The sequence below is a fragment of the Prunus dulcis genome, chromosome 6 (genome assembly GCF_902201215.1).
Source record: "Prunus dulcis chromosome 6, ALMONDv2, whole genome shotgun sequence".
NCBI lineage: Eukaryota > Viridiplantae > Streptophyta > Magnoliopsida > Rosales > Rosaceae > Prunus > Prunus dulcis.
Window position 1 is genome coordinate 6,892,372 of NC_047655.1, and position 22,275 is coordinate 6,914,646.

At 38.0% G+C, this 22,275-nt stretch overlaps 5 protein-coding genes across 6 annotated transcripts; 2 read left to right on the top strand and 3 right to left on the bottom strand.

The window, feature by feature from the left end:
• The first annotated feature begins 1,853 nt into the window (after window positions 1-1,853).
• LOC117631329 (protein transport protein Sec61 subunit beta) lies at window positions 1,854-2,512 on the top strand. Its single transcript, XM_034364424.1, has one exon. The coding sequence runs from the start codon at window positions 1,985-1,987 to the stop codon at window positions 2,309-2,311; it is 327 nt and encodes a 108-aa protein (XP_034220315.1). The 5' UTR covers window positions 1,854-1,984; the 3' UTR covers window positions 2,312-2,512.
• Window positions 2,513-5,183: 2,671 nt separating this feature from the next.
• LOC117630179 (NAC domain-containing protein 68-like) lies at window positions 5,184-5,825 on the bottom strand. Its single transcript, XM_034362923.1, has one exon. The coding sequence runs from the start codon at window positions 5,823-5,825 to the stop codon at window positions 5,184-5,186; it is 642 nt and encodes a 213-aa protein (XP_034218814.1).
• A 5,603-nt stretch (window positions 5,826-11,428) lies between these two features.
• Window positions 11,429-12,007, bottom strand: LOC117630180 (NAC domain-containing protein 101-like). Its single transcript, XM_034362924.1, has one exon. The coding sequence runs from the start codon at window positions 12,005-12,007 to the stop codon at window positions 11,429-11,431; it is 579 nt and encodes a 192-aa protein (XP_034218815.1).
• A 1,020-nt stretch (window positions 12,008-13,027) lies between these two features.
• On the top strand, window positions 13,028-17,403 carry LOC117631130 (syntaxin-71-like). 2 transcript variants are annotated; one of them, XM_034364100.1, is made up of 10 exons: window positions 13,028-13,353; window positions 13,446-13,571; window positions 14,861-15,023; window positions 15,121-15,206; window positions 15,359-15,427; window positions 15,509-15,553; window positions 15,670-15,732; window positions 15,835-15,911; window positions 16,315-16,412; window positions 17,068-17,403. In XM_034364100.1, exons 1-9 carry the CDS (start codon window positions 13,198-13,200, stop codon window positions 16,325-16,327), a joined length of 798 nt encoding a protein of 265 aa, XP_034219991.1. In that variant the 5' UTR covers window positions 13,028-13,197; the 3' UTR covers window positions 16,328-16,412; window positions 17,068-17,403. The 2 variants fall into 2 exon arrangements, with proteins under 2 accessions (XP_034219991.1, XP_034219992.1); XM_034364101.1 differs by lacking the exon at window positions 17,068-17,403 and adding an exon at window positions 16,951-17,032.
• Window positions 17,091-18,782, bottom strand: LOC117630181 (NAC domain-containing protein 2-like). The gene is made up of 3 exons (XM_034362926.1): window positions 18,599-18,782; window positions 18,203-18,489; window positions 17,091-17,666 (listed from the first exon to the last, which is right to left on the bottom strand). Exons 1-3 carry the CDS (start codon window positions 18,780-18,782, stop codon window positions 17,091-17,093), a joined length of 1,047 nt encoding a protein of 348 aa, XP_034218817.1.
• Between the last annotated feature and the right edge of the window lie 3,493 nt (window positions 18,783-22,275).

Below are 22,275 nucleotides of genomic sequence, written 5' to 3' on the forward strand. Positions count from 1 at the left end.
CTTTCATTAGGTCTAATTTTTNGAATTAGAGGATTCAATACAGAGATTGTAACCCTAAATTTCATCAATACAATATTATTTTGTACACGTGTTCTTTTGTCGCAGGAAATTCGTGTTTACAGACTTATAGAAGGAGCTTCCTTACAGATAGTTACTGCCTTTAGTAACCCTGCACTTTCTTTCTTAGCAATAAAAGCTGAGAGGCCTTCTGTACAAAATAGGAAAAGGTAGGGAGAAAGGGAGTCTCCTTGGCGTAGACCCCGGGATGGATGTAGGTAACCAGTAGGTATGCCATTAATTAAAAAAGAGTATGAAACTGAAGAGATACATGTCAACACCAAATTTATCCAACGAGCATTGAACCCCAGTTTACCCATTATTGCTTGCAGGAAGTGCCACTCTACTCTATCATAAGCTTTGCTCATATCAAGTTTCAAGGCCATAAACCCTTTTTTTCCTCGACGTCGTTTTTTGAGGAAGTGTGCAATTTCAGCTGCAATAAGAGTATTGTCAGCGATCGACCGTTCAGAGATGAATGCAATCTGAGTTGGGGAGATAATAGAAGGTAGGATATTCTTCAGTCGATTCGTCATTATTTTTGACGCAATCTTGTACAAAGTAGAGACTGATTGGTCGAAGATTGGGCAACTCTCGTGGGTTTTTCACTTTGGGAATCAAGGTCACGTGGGTATAATTAATCTTTTGGAGAATCCAGCTCGAGTGTAAAAAATTCTTCACTGCTCTACTGACGTCATTCCGGACAATGTGCCAGAACTTCTGGAAAAATAAAGGGGGCATTCCGTTAGGCCCTGGGGCCTTGGTGGGGTGCATTTGGAAGAGAGCCGTCTTAACCTCCTCATATGTGAAATCTGCATTTAGAGTATAATTCATGGATACGGAGACTCTAGGTTCGATTGAGTTTAGAACCTCTTGTGTAGATCCACGACCCTGCGATGTGAAGAGGTCCTGAAAATAATCCACAACCACTTTAGCAATCTCGTCCCTTGTCTCGTGCCAAGTAGCCCCACTGTCACACAGACCATGAATTGAATTTCGTTTTCTTCTACTGTTTGCACATTGATGGAAGAATTTTGAGTTGCGATTGCCTTCCTTGAGCCATGCCACACGGGAGTGTTGTCGCCAGAAAGCTTCATCTTTCTCAAGCAAAGCCTTTAACTTGTTTACCAGCAGGTTGCGAATGGTAATAGTGTCGATTGTTAGTGGCTGGCGCATCAAATCATCCAGTTGCGTTCGGACCTTTGCAATCTCTCTTTTGGTACCGCCCAGTTGTTACCGTTGCCACTGTAAAAGCATCAGTCTTGTATTTTTAATTTTCTCCACAACCTGGAACATAGGAGTTTCGACAACATGAATATCCCACGCCTTACGAACCACACCATCACAGTCTTCATGTTTAACACAAGAGCTTTCAAAACGGAAAAGGGGCTTGTGGCCCCGGGGGGGGTCATGTTTGATTTGGTTTGATTTCCTCTAAAATTTTGTTACAACCAAACCGAAACTAAACTGTTTTATAATAATTAATTAGGTCGTAATTTTGAAGTAAAACCGATCCAATCTGAATTATCACCGCATCTAATTTTATAAGAAGGATATTTAATAATGCAAGCCCATTCATTAATTGCAAGGAAGCTATGGATTGAATACCAATTTGGGCCATTCCCATTTGAGTCCAATGCTAAATGAAAGGTGCCGAAAGACTCAATGTGCAACAAATAAGTAAAATTGCTACTGTACTAAAAGCAAAGCTGCCGAACTCTCCCGATCCATTATTATCTTCGTCACTGTTTAACTAACCCAACCATAACTCAGCTTAAATAAAAAAGAAAAGAAAAAAACCCAACCATAATTAAGCCTCGTTAAATAAATTCAACGTTTTTCACATTGATTGCGATCTCTACATTTCTCCTTTTGTTCTCTCTCTCTCTCTCTCTCTGAAGCTCACGCTCTCTTCGTGTTGTTGACAATGGCTCGAGGCACATCTCAGTCCCAAACGACGGCGTCCTCCTCCACCTCACGCCCCGGCGTAATGGCTCCCCGCGGCTCTGCCGCCGCTACGGCCGGAATGCGCCGCCGTCGCATAGGAGGCTCTACCAGCTCCAGCAGTGTCGGCGGAGGCGGAGGCGGGTCTGGTGCTGGCAACAACATGCTCAGGTTCTACACAGATGACGCTCCTGGATTGAAGATCACGCCGACTGTTGTTCTCGTCATGAGCCTCTGCTTCATCGGCTTCGTTACGGCTCTTCATGTGTTCGGCAAGCTTTATCTCCACCGATCCGGTGGTGGAGCTTGAGTTTCGGTCCTGGTTCAGATCGGGTCTCTATTCGAAGCTTAATCGGTAATCGAACAATACGGTGTTTTCTTTTTGTTATGCTCTGTAAATTTTCGCAGGGTTGATGTTGGTAGGGTTTCAATTTTGTTTAACTCTGGATTGGTTGGATCTTGGATGGTGGTTTTAACGAAATCGAAGTGATATTTAGCCGTTCTTAATTTTGCACTGATATATTTTTTATTTATACATAGGATCTTGATTTTAGCTCCAAATCGATGTTTGTGTATGTTTTGTTCATTTTCGTTTTGGATTTGTTAAAATTTTAAGAGTACAAGAAAACAGGATTTGAATATGTGCACATGGTTCCATGATGCATGGTTATAAAAAGTATGTAGCCTTTTTGCCAGTAAATGCTGAAATTGGAAAACAGTATCCAAAGAAAAAGAATAGATCTTTGGAGAAAGGTGTTTTTCATTGCAGAAGCCCGCTTTTTTACTTTGTTCTTGACTGAGTGGATAATATCACATAATTCTGTTCAATTCAGGTAGGCATCTCCCTTTTATTCAAAGAAAAGGGCCATAATCTCTGTTATGTGTAAAGCAAAGCATGTGATCTTAGGTGGTTCTTTATATGGAAATTTAGTGCTTATAAAAATACTGTTGTATGATTACTCTTTTTTGGTCGAAACTGTTGTATGATTACTGTTTTTTGGCCTAAACTGTTGTATGATAACTAATCACTGATAATTGGTTAGTCTTCTAATTGCATACAAGTTCTTCTGAGTATCATTGAGAATTTTTAGCAGATCATGAACTAGATAGTGTTATTTTTGTATACTAATAGATGGCCAATTTACTCTGATATATGATCTCCCCTAATTATTGCCTCTTGAGAAAATAAGTTAAGGATAACTTTGCATTGCATTGGATTTGTCATTGTACATTGACTTTTGATGTATGATCAGATAACTATGCCCTTGATCCTTTTTCTTGGTGGGTTGAGAGATTAAACATCAGCAGAATGCAAAGAACGCGATACAAACTTACTGTAGTGAGGCTTCTTGTCTAGGTGCACATGATTGTCAATTTGTCAGTGTAATTAGAAGGAATGAAGTTTGTTATTTCCATATTTGTAAGTGGGTGGGGGTTGGTGGGGTTCTTATAGAGTGCCCATTTCCCATGCTTATCTTCAAATCATTAAATACTGACTTTGATCGCAACAAATCTTTCATTGATGATTAATATAATGTTTATTGGAGGGAGGGCTAACATGAGTTTTGGGCTGGGGCTGAGTTTATCCACAGAGTTCACCATTTTACACTTGTTGATCCCCTCAACGTCTCAGTGGTTTAGTGTATAGATAGATCGTTGTGGATTTGACATTGCTTGGTGAGTGCAGAGCAAATAGAAATATTTGTTGTTCCAATATATGACCGCACAAAAGTAAGAGTTTCCCTAGATAGATGTGTTCTAATTGTATGATAAAACTCTTTTAAGCATGATATTATTTACTTTGCTTGTTTTGAAGCTTTTAGAATGAGGTGAGCTTTATGTTTATATTAGAGTTCATGTCTACTGGATGCTCTGTTGGTTTTGGGATTTGTGGCAGACCCTGGTCTTACTGAGTTACAAATTTTTTTGAATAAGATGGTAGAATATAATTTTGAAGCAAAGTGCTAGTGATTGTTAGGATTTATTGAATGGGGATGGATGAATATACCAATAGTTGTACCTCATCTGATTTTTCATTTGCTTTCAAAACAAATAGTTTCGGCTTTGTTCATGTAGTTTAGTTGTCAAGATTGTGTTTGGTTATGTTTCTGTGTGTTTCTGTGTTGTCCTTTGTCGTCCTTCCATTCTCGAATTAAAATTTTTGTTCTCTGTATAGGATTAAGGTTTCCATTCTCCTCAACATCTGTGAGGATCTCTCCTAATCCTTTTCCCTTCTAAACTAATAGGCTTTTAAGCATCTTATGCCATGTGGAGAAGCCCACATCTTATGGGATTGCTTTCATTTTTTCTTCACTCTCACTAACCTACAAGGCTAGAGAGGGTGAACAGAATCTTGCTCAAGTTTCTTCTCTAGATCTGCCGATGATGAACCTAAGCCCACGAACAGTTGTGAACCTTGCTTCCATGCCAGTCAAATTTGGTAAAAATAAATAGGTTCATTATGATCCTAGATTTGAGGGTTTATTGAGTGGTAATAAATGCGAGGAGATGGAATCCGAATAGTCTTTTTTCTAGGACCTTTCCTATTGAGAGGGGCGATAATATACTAAATTCATACATAATACACGGATGATAGGACTCAAACCTAGGACTTTGCCTGGGGGAGCAATTGCTCCAAACCATTACACTAGTGGATCCTTTGCAATACTAATAGTGCTTTTAATCCACTAAATTAATTGAGTTCTTTTATTTAGACTTACCTTGACTCTATTTTATTTGACACCCCCAAGTCTTACAAAATTACAGTCCATTGATTCTGTTCTATTGCAGATAACCTTTTTAACATAAAATCCGGTTGTTGAACATGATGGATAGGAGAATGAGTTTTGGATTTGATGTGCTTGGCCTGCAAGCGAGCTTTGGATAGGAGGAGAATTGAGTTTTTGAGTTGTTTGTGCTTGTGTGAGGTTGGGTTGGTAGAGGGGTGGGTGATTCCGGTGAATCGCGGTGGATGAGCTTAATGGTCAACCCCTGTTTGACATTGTGGCTCTTGGCAGCAAGCAAGAAATAGCCATTGATTCTGTTCCAGATAAGATGACCTTTTAAATATACAATCTGATCTGGTTATTGCAAAAACAGAAAAAAAAAAAAGAAAAAAAAGAAAAAAACCCTCCGCACTAATAATCAAATATATCAGGTATTATATCTGCTAATTGCTCTCATCATAAACCAGAAGAGTGCGACTTAGCACTAGAGCATCCATGTGGTACTTCCTCATCAATATTGATCAGCACATGCATTGATTTTCTTTTTCTTTCATGTATTTGTTGTGGTGCTTTATTGGTCTTTTTATGAACACTTGCTCTTATTCTGTCGAACTTATTATGATTCTTCCTCAATCGACAAACCACAAAATCAAAACCAGGACCTTCATCACCTACAAAAAGGCTATATTCATCCAAAAACCACTCAGCATTGTGCTCTGACTTTGGATTCTTATACCGAAGCTTTCTTATGCTACCAATAGGATTAGGGTTTCCATCGTAAATCAATTTGGGGGCTACTCGTTGGCTCCAAGTCCCTTCGCGGCCAATCCTGCGATGGGTGCGTGAACTGCAGTAGTTTATCCTCTTGAGCTGGCAGAGGAAGTATAAGTCTTGATCATGGAGTTGATCTCTTCCATAGTCTTCCCATATCTTCCATGGTTCTTTGGTGCCGAAGAGGTCCTCGTCATGAACAATGCCGTGGTATGACGGGTTCAAAGGCTCTCTCCCAATCACCATCTTGTAGAGAATGGAACGTATGATTTCTTGATCTGTGGGGTGGAAGTGGAAAGCTAACGACACATTACGCGAATTAGCCATTAATGCTAATATATGATGGATCAAGTGGAGTAGTTCTTGTTTCTCTCTATTGTTTGCTTAAGGTTTTGATGGAACAAGGAGACTAGAGCAAGAGATGTGTGGTATTTATAAGCATCACTGAGCCCATGTAGGTATGGGAATATCCTAGGAATAGGAATGTTTGGGCATGCTTATTTATTCAGAATGGGAAAGTTAGGGTTATTAACTGAAAGGGTAATTCGGAAAGTTATGAATTAGGAAACTTATTAAGAATATGGTAACTCGTAAATACCTAATTAAACTCACTGAAAACATAGAAAACAAACCTTTCGTTGGCAAGTCCGTCAGAAAAGACATTAAGTGCTGACGTGTCAGGTCTTATGTGACATTTTTTATATGGAGTGGACCTCCATGTGGATTAATAATTAATTGAAATTTTAAAATAAAATATCTAAGATAATGAAAAATTAAAAAAGAAATTGAAACAGTAACCACTTTCATAAGAGGAATACGTATACCGACCCCATCCATAAATAGTAACCTCATGAATAGGTATTCATGGTCCCAACCTTTCAAATGGAAACACTAACCTCCACAGAGCCACCATTAATCCCGACCCCAGCCACCATTAATCCATCCCTTCTCCCCTTCCCCAACTCATCGCACCTCTGATTTGAAACCTAGACCCCTTCTCTCTCTCTCGCTCTCTCTCGCACATATTAGCCAGCCACAACAGCCGCAGCCAAACCCCCAGCAATTCCTCAGCCCACACTCTGCACCACCGCACCACGGTCCACCCACCCTTTGATAAGTAAACATGTAAATTACTTGGAGATGGGAGAATAGATAGTAGCAAGGCTTTTCGAGTTTCAAATCCGGAACATGATTTTTCCATATGAAATTAGGAAAGCGTGGAGAGGTCTTCTTCATTTTAATTAGGTGTTAGTCTTTGCACCATGGGCCGCCTATAGGACCCGACCCATCAAAAGCAGAAGAATAGATAAATTAAAATTAAACCGGGTCGGGAGACGGAATGGCCAATGGCCAAAAATACCGTTAATGAAGTGGAGGCTAACGAGTCTTTCCTTCTCCAAAAAAATGGAAAAAACCGTCCGAAAACTCAAAGGAAGACAGAGAGACGCAACGCAGTGCCTGAACGAGACGAGACGAGAGAGAGCCTCTCTAACCCAGCGAGTCGACTCAATATGCAAGAAATATGCTCTCGTTGACCACGAAATCCAAACCGCTCTTGTGATTGTTTGTGTTTGGTTGCTGAGAAAATGCAGGAAGTTTTGAGTTTGTGGTGTTTGTGTGTGAGAATTTGCAGAAAGCCAGAAGGCTTCGAGAGGGAGGGTAAAGTGTGGAGATTCGTCGGACCAAATGCTCGATTGGCTCAGAAAAAGGTGAAATCATATTATAATCTTTTCCTTCTAGGCCATTTCATATCTCCTATTCATGTTTTACCCTGCTTCAAAAATATATTTCCCACCTTATGATGTTTCCATTGCACTTTTGGTATGCATTTTGCTTTGACAACAGAAATTGCAAATGTAACCAACCCATATATTAGGTCTTATCTTACAATTTTGATACCAGTATCTATCTGTGATAACCCTTTTTCTTAGAGAATTCTTGGGAACATCAGTCCTGCCACGCCGGAGCATGAATTGGAGCACAAGCTTAATCATCATTTAGTAAGGGAAACACAAGTTCATTCTCATGAGGATTGAGTTTAACTTTTAATTAAGGGTTATTCACCGAAATGGTCTCTCAACTTTAGTTCTAGTATCATTTTGGTCTACTAACTAAATTTTTCATTTCAATTGTCCCTTAACTCTTCATTTGGTATCAAAACGGTCCCACCGTTAAAGTCTATTAATATTACCGTTAAATTGAGGGGTTAAATTATCCATATGAATTAAAATATTAATACAATAATTAAAAATTAAAGAAAACTATTATAGGAACTTGTACCTAATTTTAAAATTGAAAAAATTGAATCTTACCACCAACGTGGTTTTCTTTTTTAGGGCTGACATGAACTTAAAAAGTAATAAATTTTTTTCTCTATTATTTAAACTAGCCTCTCTGCACGCGCTTTCGTGCCAGTGAGAGGCATTTTAAAAAAAAAAAAAAATTTATTTTAGAATTAAAAAAAATAATGGATAGTTGTGTTCCACAAAAATAGGATTCATGATTTGATTTTTCTTTTTCTTTTTATTTTTTTAATATGAACAAGTGTGAATTTACCATATTATCCTAATTTAATTAATAATTTTAATTCTTAATGTTTGTATTAACCAAGGGTATTTTCTAGTATTTTGAATGTTTCACAATTCTCTGTCTTTTGCTTTATATATATAGATTAATTAAAAAATTAAAATTAGACAAATACGAAATTTTTAACAAAAAATTAACAAAATATCCCAAAAATAAACAAATCCAGGAACGGTAGAAAACCCCACCTCTTCACTTCAACCTCGCAACCTCCCCTCACCCCTATCTCCAACCCCGCAGCCTTCCCCTCTCAGCCTCCACCCACCATCACCCAACCACTCCCAGCCGCTCTCACCGTGACCTGCACCTTCTCACGCTCTCCCACCCTTAGATCTCTGATCCTCATCCATCACCACCAAACTTCCTACACTCTCTATAGTCCAAATCCACGAAAATTACCATCCAAAAACTACAAAAATGAAAACCTATGAATGGTGGTGTTTTTTTTTTCCTTTCCTTTCTCTCTCTTTCTCTATCTCACTTGTCTCTATGCACCAACCTAAATATGATATGGGGTTGTTTTTGTTGGGTACGACTTATATTTGAATCGGGTTGGCTTGATTTGCAGGGCTTTCTTTGATACTTTATGCGAGAGATCGAGGGGATTGGAGAATGGAGGCTGGGTTGAGGATGAGGGAGACTGAGATGGGGTAGGCTGAGATGTGGGATGGAGTCGTGAGATGGGGAATGAGTCAGGATAGTTTGGTAGTTGTATATGGACGGTTTTACCCCTCAATGTAACAATAAAATTGACAGACTTGACGATAGGACCAATTTGATACTAAATGGAGAGTTGATAGACGGTTGAAATGAAAATTTTAGTTGGTGGACCAAAATGAGACTGGAGCAAAAGTTGGGGGACCATTTCAGTCAATAACCCTTTAATTAATTTCACCTAATTTACTTCACAAAACACTTAAAATCCTCATTGTGTTTACGTGAGTATGCATACTCAGTAAACACAAGGGGGATTTTGAATGAGTGATTTAATTAGTTAAACTAATGAAATTAAAAGACAACACGAGTAGAAAAATCAAAGCACACAAAGATGATAAATTCAAATTGATGAAAGCACTAGGACAATGAATTCACCACTAGTAATCTGATCTAGTCTCTTATTCACCTACCAATTAACTAACCAATTGATGTTGCCGCTTAATTTTCATTTTTCATGAATATCTTATGATATTTAGGCTAGCCCAAATATTTCTACATACAATTTGCCTACGGTATTTAAGTCAAATATGAACACACAAAAAGAGTGAAAACCTCTAACAAGCATGTAAACCCTAGGAGCATGATATTTACCTTAGAAGATTTACAAATCTTGATCACTTGAAGCAAGCCTCAAATTAAGTAGGGTATTTACTCTAATTTACACAAGATAAACTCAATTAAAAATCTAGATAGTGATCAAGCATCAAGGAAATCAATCAAGTTATAAAGCACAGTGATTAAGAATCTAACATCAAATGACAATCAATGAATAGGATAAATAAGAAAACTGGATTATCATACTAGGGTTGCATCATGTCCTAACAAAATAAATTCAGTTAGTCATAGTCATAGAATTCGACATAAGCAAAAACATAAAAATAAAAAAAAACCACTCGCAAAGTTGTTGCACTCTTTCGACGCTCCCTAATTTCTCGAAGTCTTGAATAACTCTTTGCAAGAAGATTTTTCCACGCTTAAATAGAGCACCTCACGTCATATTCCTAACCTAGCTGGGTTTTTACAGCAGCCCAAAAATAAAGAGAAACCTAATTAAAACATAAATCCTCAACGGGTAAGTGACAGTGGACGTAGTGGGCAAAGAAATAAAACAAATAAACCTTTAATGTTGATTCTCTTGATGAGAATAGCTAAGAACAAAGGGCTCTATGCCTTATTGATTCCCATGGAATACCAAGTTGATAGAAAAAGAGCAAGTTCTTTTCAATTTTAATTCATAAACTGATTCATCAAACGCTGCCTTTCTTACAATTTCATGCATTATTTGTAGGAGCCTCTCAATCAAGATGAGATAACTCTTCATAAGTCCCATAAAATGAGATAAGATAAGATAAGATAAGGAAATTATGATGAGATAACTCCTCATAACTCTCATAAACCTTTCCTATCCTAACTTCCCTCCTAATGATAATTTCACTTTATATCTCCCCATTACTAACAAAGATGAAAAGACTCCCCTTCCTCTATTCATGAACCTAGATAACTTCCACATACGAAGAGACACTTATTTAGTATAGGTTATTAAGACTTTCCTCATGCATGAATGCAATCCCAATGGTCCATGTATGTATTTGCTCAACTCGCTGCATCAGTAAGTAATTGACTCATCTTCCTATTTTGATTGGGATAACACATCAGCTTCTTAGCACACATGTTTTGGGGCTAATAAACCTTCTGAACAAATCTGGAACAATATGTAAATTGTATCTCTTTGTCTTAGTTTTCCAACCATATATCGCAGTCTTGAGGAAAAACCGAGAGTCTGCAAATATTCATTCTCTCACAGCAACACAGTTTTGATGGGATTGTAACTTATGCTGATTTGAGTTGAAAGACTGCTCTCATTTGCTGCTATGAAAATTTTATAAAACTTCCACAAGCATATTCAAGGTCTTAGCTTCAATCTCCAATTGGCCTTGCATAAAAAACTCCACCAAAAAGTTGCATTTCTGCTGAAAGCAATTAAGAAGGTCCATGGGAGCCAACAAAAGGGATCTGTATAGCGTGGGTTTGGGGGGAGAAAGCCACCAACATGCATCATGTTCAAGCGATCAAGGTATTGGTCAAATCTGATCATTAAACTATAGAGCCACACTTCCATATCAAAATCTCAGATATAGGGATGGGTGGTAGGGTAGAAGCAACTGCAGCAAGCCAGTAGACAACCAAGAAAATCCTAAGGAAATATGAAGATTTTAGGGTTTGAGATTTTGTGGGATGGGAGAGAAGTGGACTAATGGGGGGTCAGTGGATGAGGAGAAAAGAGGGTGAGAGAGGTGTAGTGACTGAAGAGTAATGGGAGAGGAGATGTGGAGGAGATCTGGGCCAACATCCGGAAAATCAAGGGAGGAAAGGCAATCCAAAACGAACAGAAGAAAAAATAAAAGAAAAAGCTACAAAAGAGGGTAGCGGAAAAGCCACACCATATGTGGCAGAGGTGCCGCCCAGAAGGGTGGCGTCATAGCCACTAACTGCTCAAAAGAGGGTGGTGGGGAAGGAGAGAAATTCTGGAGAGAAGAAGGAGCCTCTCTTTCTAAAGCTCTCTCGGGTTCTTGCGTTTTTTGAGCATCCATGTGGTACTTCCTCATCATCAATATTGATAATAACATTCATTATGATTTTCTTTTACTTTCATGTATTTGTTGTGGTGCTTTCTTGGTCTTTTTATCAACACCTGCTCTTATTCTGCCGGACCTATGATTCTTCCTCAATCGACAAATCACAAAATTAATACCAAGAGTAGTTTGATCATGACCATCATCACCTACAAAAAGGCTATATTCATCCAAATACCACCCACCGTGGTGCTCCGACTTTGAATTCTTATATCGAAGCTGTCTTATTCTACCAATAGGATTAGCGTTTCCATCGTAAACCAATTTGGAGGCTACTCCTTCTCTCCAGGACCCTTCGCAGCCAACCTTGCGATGGGTACGCGAACCACTGAAATTTAACCTCTTGAGCTGGCAGAGAAAGTATAAGTCTTGATCATGGAGTTGATCTCCTCCATAGTCTTCCCATATCTTCCATGGTTCTTTGGTGCCGAAGAGGTCCTCGTCATGAACAATGCCTTTGTATGACAGGTTCAAAGGCTCTCTCTCAACCAGCATCTTGTAAAGAATGGAACGGATGATTTCTTGATCTGTGGGGTGGAAGCGGAATGCTAACGACACATGACCCGAATTAGCCATTAATGCTGATATGTGATGGATCAAGTGGAGTAGTTCTTGTTTTGTTTGCTTAATGTTTTGATGGGACAAGAAGGCTAGGGCAAGAGATGTGTGGTATTTATAAGCATCACTGAGTCCATATAGGAATAGGAAGACATGCTTACTTATTGGGAATGAATAAGGGAAACCAAAGTATATGAGAATTCTAATTCTAATTACTAGAATTCGAGTAATTACTCTCTTAATGAGAAGAAACACATAATTTTTTATTTCTTATGTGTTTACTAAGTAACACGTATCTTGATAAGTAAACATGTAAATTACTCGGAGATGGGAGAATAACAAGTAGCAAGGCCCTTGGAGTTTCAAATCTGGAACATGATTTTTCCATATGGAATATGGAAGAGGAAAGCGTGGAGGATGATGAGCTTCGTCCACAGCCTCTGATCCAAGGCGTTGGCTGTGTTTGCTTGTTTTTCTCATTTGAGTGGTACATTGAATTGTTGAGAATCCAATAGTTTTGGATGTGTCCGAATTTAAAAATTAAACTGAAAACAGGATTTGGAAAGAAGAAGAAAAAGTTCCTGGTTTGTTTTTGTGTTGTTCCCGGATTTTATATTTTTAATTCATCTTCCTTTTGTTTAGGTTTTATTACAAGGTTACGTTTTTCTTTCTTTTGTCCAAATAAACCGAAATTGTTTTTTTTTTTTTTTGGGTTACATTCTCAAAATAATTTGACTAAGTTCGTTGCAAGAATTCTATATTGATGCTCTATCTCAAAATAAATTGGTTAGTTAGAAGGTTAAAAGATAGGACCTCAGAGCTAGGCCCATTACAAAATGATTGTTCTTAGCCCAGTTTGGGACTGGTATAAGGACCCAACAAAAAAACAAGAAGATGGCAATAAGAAGAAAAATAAAACCAGTAGAATTTGACCCTAAAAAAAGACCGGGTAGGGAGACGGAAATGGCCAATGGGATGTGTACCCGCCAAAAAGACAGTTGACCAAGTCCACGCTGTCGCGTCCTTCCTTACTTCCTGGTTCTCCAGAGAAATGGAAAAAACCGTCCGAAAATTCAGAGGCGCAGAAAGAGAGAGAAACGCAATGCCTGAACGAGACGAGAGAGTTTCTCTCTCCCTCTCTCTCTCTCTCTCTCTCTCTCTCTCTCTAACGCAGCGATCTTCTCTTCTCACTCTGAGAGAAAACGAAAATGAGCGTCATCGACATCCTCTCCCGAGTCGACTCAATATGCAAGAAATACGACAAGTACGACATCGAGAAGCAGCACGACCTCAACCCTCACAGCGACGATGCCTTCGCTCGTCTCTACGCTCGCTTCGACGACGAAATCCAAGTCACTCGCCAGGTTTTTTTAGCTTCCTGTTTCCTCATTCGGTTGCCGAAAAATGCAGGAAAAGTTTGAGTTTGTGGTATTTGATTTTGTTTTGGGATGTGCAGAAAGCCGAGAAGGCTGCGACTGAGACTAATCGGGCTGTGGCGGTGGCGTCCAATGTCGAGATTCGTCGGACCAAAACTCGATTGATGGAGGAAATTCCTAAGCTGCGCAAATTGGCTCAGAGAAAGGTGAAATCAAATCTCTGTTTATTGATTTTTAAATTTAGGAATTTAATATAATTTTTTGTTTGGTGCAAGCTGACTTTTTTTATGAAAGATGTGTGATAAGATATGATTTGGTGGGTCACATTTTATGAAAATTTAATTCTGCAATGGATGATGGGGTACGATTGAGATTGTGTGTACGGATAATAGCTCCAAATTGATGTCATATTCTTATCTGATAGCTGGCTTTATCTCCAAAGTCAATAGCTTCTTGGTTTTGGAAAAGTGGTGTAGATTGAGCCCTTACCGTGGATCTATCAATGAAAATGATTCACAAGACAAGCAAAACAAGAGTGTTTCTTGTAGTAATGAAACAAAACAATCATCTTCAAAGAAATAGGGTTACTGTAGCAGAATCTAGAAGGAACTAGACTAGGAAGTACAAGACTTTTGTCAGGGAGGACAGAGAGGAGGCATACGGTTGGCTAGAGATTATGCTAAAAGGAGACAACTGTAACCTCGGTAGATATCTCCCAAGAGATATTGCATTTCCTCTTTATTATACAATTTTGATTCTGCAACGATTGGCATAAGCATTGGGACTCTATAAAGTCCTGCATTAACAAGCAGATAGAGAACCCCATTTTGATGAATTCTTAAGGGGTTGATTAGAATATATCAGTTTCTCTACTCTAATGACTTGGCATGCATTTGCTCGTCTTGCTTGATATGTGTTTGCTTCTATGAGTTTCTTGGGAGGCCTTTTATTCTGTCATACTTTACCAGCTCTGCATTCTTGGAGCTAATATGGTGTTCTTAAGGGCTTCATATCATCTTTGTTTCGTTAGTTCCCTCAAGGCTATATTACCGTTTCATATCTCCTATTCATGTTTTACCCTCAATTGACACCACCTCCTAATATGTTACCTTGCTTCAAAAGTATACTTACCACCTTTTGGCAACTAATGTGGATTTTGCTTTGACAACTGAAATTGCAAACGTAACTAACCCATATTAGGTCTTCTTAATTATTTTGGTAGTAGCATCTAACTGCGATAACCATTTTCTCAGAGAATTCTTGAGAACATCAGCCCTGCAACGCTGGAGCATGAACTCTTGATCATTAATTGATCACAAGAGGATGCATGCCTATCATGGGCAATATTTTAAAATGCTCACAACTAGAATTGTTGATTTATCACCAGAGTGGCATTGTGTAGGTTCGTTTGTTTTGCAGCCTGAAAACGTTTGAAAAACTCCAAGTTTATAACACAAATCGTTTTATTTGTATTTCTAATCCCTTACAATAACAGGTTAAAGGGCTGTCCAAAGAAGACCTAGAAACACGCAATGATCTGGTTCTTGCACTGCCAGAGAGGATACAAGAAATACCAGATGGGTCAGAAACTGCAGCCACAAAAGCTGGCGGATGGGCAACTTCAGCATCTCATAAAAATATCAAATTTGACTCATCAGGTAATCAGTGTTTTTTATGCTTTTTTTGTTTGGTTATATTTTTCAATGAATGCCTTTTGTTCGATTATTAATACTAATGTGTTTCCTTACCAATCAGATGGGAACTTTGACAGTGCTTTTTTCCAGCAAAACGAAGAATCAAATCAATTCAGGACGGAGTATGAAATGCGTAAAATGAAACAGGTATGTAACATTTTTTAAATTAATTTAGTTTCTTTTACATTTGCTCTGTGATCAACAGAGGAGAGAGAAGAATCATTTAGTTATACAGTTGCCTCTAGCTCTTGTATGCTATAACTCTGCACTTCTTTTGATTCAGTTGGTCATTTGTGCAGGATGAAGGTCTAGATATCATATCAGAAGGATTGGGAACACTGAAAAATTTGGCCCATGATATGAATGAGGTTTGGATGTGATTCACATACCTCTGTTTCATTTTGTTATTAGAAGAGTTTGAAGATTGATCATTGTTTCAATATTTTCAGGAATTGGATCGGCAAGTCCCACTAATTGATGAAATAGATACAAAAGTGAGAGCTTATTCTCTCATTGAAATCCTAGTCTTCTCAATGACATCTGGGAGAAATAATGTTGCAAGCATTTTATAAGTTCAATACTTACTGATGATGTTTTGGTGCCTTGACAGGTGGACAAGGTTACATCGGACATAAAGAGTAACAATGTTAGGCTCAAGGACAATCTTCACAAGGTATCTGTAAGCTGACCTTACTGATCAGTTCCAATTCTCACATTATGCAGGCAGGGTTATAATTATTAGAACCTTTGCTTTTTTTGGTTTTTCTTTTCGCAGGTGAGGTCGAGCCGAAATTTCTGCATTGACATTATTTTGTTGTGTATAATTCTCGGAATCGCCTTCTATATATACAAGTAAGTATCTCGCTCTGTGCATGTGCTCAGAAATCGTAAATTCATAATCCCCAAATGCTAAGAGGCACTTCCTTGGAGCTGTAGAGTTGAAACCTTCTTTCAAATTGATACACGAATTTGTCTTCTGGAACACGTCTCATAAAACATTCAACTAAGTGTCATTAGGTTGATTTTATAGTCATGACACATATATTTCGTCGGTTTTATGAATTAAAAAGAAAAGGTTCTGTTTTCTGAATATGCTTTAGAACTGTTCCTATATCTTTCATGGGCGTCTGCTCTTATGACTTCCTGCAGACCAAATAGTCTATCCATCATTATTTACTATTGAACTGTGTTTCCTAATTTTGTACTTAGAATTTTGTCTTACCTTTAGCAAATGAATTCTACTGTTCTTTCACAGTGCACTGAGATGAAATTGCATTCAAAAGGCCTCGATCAGCAGCTATTATTGGACCATATCTTGCCCCGGCTTTCCTTATAACTTTTTAGCAAGTTCAAGTACGCCCTCAATTATCAAAACTAGTTTTGGCTAATTGAAGATGATTATTATATAATTTCTTACTCAGTGGTTCTTCTCTCAACAAAATGGAATTTAATTTGTAGTTTAGGTTCATTTATTCCTGTCTGTACTTATCATGCTATTAATTTATTAAGCATCAGTTAATATTGGTACAACAAATGTTTCGTAAAGTCTGTTATCTTGACCATAATCCGTACTGTGAGTAGGGAAAAGTGTTTTGCAGAAGTATTTAACGATGTCAAGTTTGCTTTCTGTATAAGTAAAGAACTGATAAAACCATGAAAGGAAAACGAACTGAATTTACATAATAATGGCCGATATTACTGAGAATTCTACTTTACATTACATAACAGCATCAGAAAAGTTTTTTCTTTTATTTTTTCCCATGATCAAGCATAAGCTTTTATGTCTCTCCATAAGACTATTTATTACACCAGTATTGTAAGGACAATACACATATACACATAAACAGAGTTAACTAGACAGAAAATACACAGATTACTGATTCGGTTATAGCCATTGCCCAGCCTTGGAGGCCAATCCATACCATGCTTTGTACACCTTGTTTACATTTCATGCTGTATAGCCTGAAACTATCGCCTCCTGACTGTGTCCGTTCTTTGAGGAACATAGCTTTCTGCAAAGAGTTTACTTCATTACTCGAAGTATGTACCTGGGAAGGTCATTTCATTAAACTCCTCAAAGTTGGTGGGATCGGTTGGACGAGCATTGAGTAGGTCATACTGGGAGTGGTTTGGGATGTAGCAGTTGATAGCGTTGCCTGCCGGTCTCATGCTGGGCAGAAGATTCTCATCTATTTTCTTGCTTTCTCGATTGTTGATGAGTGGAAAGTGATTTTCTTTCATATTTTCTTCTGTAGTTTTCATTTTTAGTGTGTTGGAATCAATGCCCGAAGAAGAAATTGATATTGTTGATTTTACCATATTATTTGAACGAACTTCATAGCTATCTTTGCTCCCTTGAAATCTCACGCTTGAATTGGTTTCTGTTGGAGATGGAGCTTGACCGGAAAGTGTGGAAGCTAATAGTTGGCAGTCTTTATATGGAAAATCGGTGATAATATCAGCATGAAGTTCTGCATATGTAGGCTGTGTCTGCTCAACTTTTGGTGGGTACCTCCAAAATTCTGTGCTATAGCTGTCTTGACTGTTGCATGTGTTCTTTGATCTGTTTCCTCTGTGTTGAACTCGACATAGTACCCAATCATCCAACTGTGACAACAAGAAGCATTTTTTTAATTGCCTTTGAGATTACATTGTTCTTATCAAAGTTGATATCTGAACTACATAACCAAGTGATAAAAAAAACATCTGTGTTCCACTCAAAAAACAAAATAGCTATTTCACAAATTGAAATACGATAAGATTGAGTATCTTGAATCTTGAGGAACAATATTTAAGAGGGAGCCTAGGCTAGCATGAAAACCTTCTATAAGCTTCACAAATATGAGGAGTGAAGACTTAGCTAGAGTGTGGTAACTCTAAACGGTTGATGGAGGTCACTCCCATCAATGGTTATCAGTCACATGCACGTGGGTGACTGACGCTAGCATTTTTTACAGTGTGAAACGAAGTACCGTGTTAGTTGATTAGAAGTCTGTGCCCTAACCAAGGAGGTTCTGGTATTGGATACACTAATATGTATCTAAGGGCCCTCGAAGTGGTTTGCTCCATCTTTTTGAGATACATATATTTTGAGATTCATATATGGATATATGCAATCTCAATATCTCATTATATCCACTTACTCTCATAGACCCTTTTAACCTTGATGGTTTAACGGTATCGTCAAGCAGTCTATACTCGTTCATGATCCATTCAGTTTTAAATCCTTTTGGAGCACGACCAGTGTAAAAGACTAAAGCCTTCTTCACCCCGATGCGCTTCGATCCACGAGAGGTGAGAATTGGCTTGTCACTGCTAGCAGCCTTCCAATAGCCTGAAGCTGCTGCTCTATTTGGCCTCACCCCATTTGGATACTTCCGGTCCCTCGGGCTGAAGAAATACCATTCATCTTCTCCAAACAAAGCATTGTCTGCAAAAACCAAGGAAAAAAAACAAAAAAAATAAATTTAGCTGCTATGATCCATATAGAAGGATCAACCCCTCTGAGGAATTAAATGAGTGAATGCTGCAGAACTGACTGGGTAGCTCCCACGGATTATACTTATAGAGATTGATTTCAGTGATCAACTGCGCTGGAAGCGGATGCGAAATCACTTTGTTTCGCAAGTAATGAACAATGAGTTCTTCATCAGAGGGATGGAATTTGAAACCAGGAGGTAATAATTGCAAAGCTGAAGAAGGAAACGTTGACTCTTTCTCCATTGAAAGCAGAGTTTCTTGGATGATGAGAGAAGAAACAGAAGCAACGATAATATCAATCGAAAACAGTTGGTATTGGAAAAAGGGAAGTGGCGTGGAGGCATTATATGCGGAATTTTCATGCAGATGTGGACATTACGTGAGATATATAGTTTACAAGATGGTGTCACGTAAATGTTTGAACTCTTGAAGAAAGGGACTGAGAGACAGCTACCCCTTTGGATTTTCATATTGGAATTACATTCTTCGACCAACCTGTTTGGATTGTATGGTCATTTGGCCCCAACTTAATGTAATTTGCATGTGGGGCATATTATGCATTTTTGGATACACCGAATGGAATATTACTTGAGGAGAAAGTCAGCTGATAAAACGGTAAAAACCAGTAGCTCATGTGGATATATTGATTAATGCATGCTGTAAAGAAGAAGAGTTATCTTGGTTTCTAATGAGTTTTGGTAAATTCTCTGTCTTAACATAGCCTTACTCACTTTGCACAGGATCTACGTACCTATAGCTCCACTAGGTCTAGGTTACTTGTTAGAATATTAATAGTTGTTGACTCACATCATATCATAACATGATGTAGAAAATATGGCTGAGGTGATAGAAGAAGAGTTGGAACGTCGCGCACGCAAAGACAAAACTAGTAAGTTGTAAGTCTAGGTCTTGGAGCTCCGATTTTGATTCATGACCCACCATTTCGAAGGGAACGGCGCCAATAAATGGGTCCATGACCCACCGTCCTTGGCCCTTTTGCTAGGATAAAATTTTACTTGCAACTAGAATCATCCTCTCTCTCTCTCTCTCTCTCTCTCTCTCTCTCTCTCTCTCTCTCTCTCTTGTTGTGAGATGGAGAGTTAACTAAGTTGTTCTCCTTTGTTAGGGGATAGATTTCCTTTGGACAAATTAAATAGAAGGAAAAACTGTCAATTTCACTATTACTGTAGTAAAGTTCTCACATAACACTATTACGTCAACAAACCCCAATCGAAATCCACAAACTCAAAACCACCACTACAAACGACCATGTTGAGAAGACACCCCACCACGATCCCAATCAAAGTCGGAGAGAGACGGGCGGCGCCGACGAAACCCTAACCCTAATTTTGACGCGACGACTCTCTCGTGTACGAGAGAGCAACCTTTACAACTTTGTATTAGCTACTTTAATTAAAATAAAACATCTCATTGGCCTAATCAATGTTGATAGTTAATTAAATATTTACCAGAAAATTTTAATAATTTATTATGATTGTTGTTTTGCATTGTTGTTTTGCATTGTTGCTTGGAATTAATAAAGATTTTAACGCGGTAAAAACACCATTTCCCATCTGTTTTCAACGCAATGGTGCTCCAAATTGGCTGGATACTGGCCGGAATCAGATTGTGACAAATTAGGTTGTCAATGCATGCAACATTGTCTTTAATTGTTCCAAATCTTCAACATCGGATTAACAAATAGATGCTCTTAACACTTCTTGCCTTCCACAACTTAGTTTTCCACGAACCAAGCTTCATGGAGAAGCTGTCCACGTGTCCTCTCTCGCTTGTGCAAAGACATAGTAATGCCACCAACATAAACACTAAAATTGTATCTTTCTGCCATTGAAAGTCTCCTTGTTTCTACTTGTGGTTTGAGCGACGTCTCACTCTCTAGCCTCTCCCAAAACTTCATGATCAAATGTCCGATATATATATATATATATATATATATGGTTCAATTGCTACATATATTTTCATCGTCAATTTTTCATAAACATATGAGGGGTGCCACATAATTTCATCTCGAAATTTTTTTTATAACATCAATCTCGTTCCAAATTTGATGATCGCGTTGAACCTAATCACGTTTCTCGACCTACTATTCGAGCCAGTTTTGCTATAATAAGATAAGTGGCCAACAATACGCATGATTAGTAAGTATGATGCATCAAATGAAATAGTTTTATTTGTTGGTTTATATAGTAATATACAACTTCAACAAAAAAAGAAATTGCTAATGTCGAGCCCTTTCCCGCGTACAAGTCTCTCTCTTACGTACTCTCTTCATCATATACGTGCATGGGCATGGGGTCCCTAATTCTTGTAATTTAGTGGGAAAATCCATAAAACCGATGCCCATTTGGGCTATTAGAGTTAAGAGAAGACTTTGTTCAGAAAAAATTAATCAGGACAGCACGATGAAACCCAGGTCTTAATTTGTTTCGATGTAGATGAATACTCAAACTCTATCTGCTGTTGTATATATAGAAATTATTCCTCATGCACAAAAGCATAGGATTATGAACCTTGTTCGAATCGATTAATAAATTATTCAATGTTTATGGGATCGAATCCTAGGTGGGTTTGTCCTTTTATGTCTGAATCAAGGTCAAGCTATATCTTGTTTTTTTTTTTTTTTTTTTTTCTTTTTCAGGTCAATAAGCTTATCTTGTTCTTACGAACGTGCATGTGGGGACAGTTGATGATGGTTCTATAGACGTTTTTATTATTATTATTATTTTTTTCTTTCTTTTTAGAAGAGAAAGGGAGAGAAGCAAGAGCGAAAGTTCTTGTTAGAAGAGAGGGGTGAAGGAGAGAGAGAAGCATATATATGTTACTTTAAAAATTAAAAACTAAAGATTCAACTTATTTTTTTCATAGGAAATTTAGCGTAGATCACAAAATCCTTTTGAAATTTGGGAAGAAATGATCCTATTTCTTCTTTTAAGTCTAATTAATAGTACTCTTATGTTTACTAACTAGCTTTAGCCCAATAAAAAAGAGACTTCACTTGTAGACAAGTGGTCTCAGGTTCGCTCTCGTCCTACAAAATCTTGAGGGTGGTGGCTCGCACTTGAGCTCAGTATATTGGTCTGTCAATTCTAGTCCATTGCCTCTTCGGCTTCGGCTGGGAGGAGGGTGGTTTGCTTGGAGTGATTATCCAGTCAGATGGCTTCCCTCTAAACCTCTTTTTTTTTTCTTTTTTCAAGTTGAATTTTGATGGTTTTGTGAAAGCTAGTCTCATCTTCCCCAGCTTCATGTGTTATGTGCTGCCAGCAAACATAGGTATTGGCGAGCTTTGGGTGTAAGAAGATTCAAAACACTCTGATTATTTGCAGTTTTAAGTTTCGTCAGATCCTCAGAAAGGCTAATTTTATTGTTGATGCTTTAACTACTATAGTTTAAGTAATTCTCTCCCTTTTTTTTTTTTTTTTTTTTTTTTTTCCTTTTTTCATATTTGAGAGTACTCACTCCCTGCCTTTGTGGTGTCAACTTTTGACCTTGATAGATGGGTCAATGAGTGTTGTAGGGGTTTTGTGTTGACCTTTTCTCATTAAGCCAAAAAAAGAAGAAGAAGAAGAAAAGGCCGGTACCACATGATATGTAATTTTCTAATTTTTATTCATCCACTAGAATAATTTTAGTAATCTCATATTAAATTTTCTAACAATTTATTCATGAGCTATTAGCATTCAACACAAACATGGATGTAACGTTACATATATATATA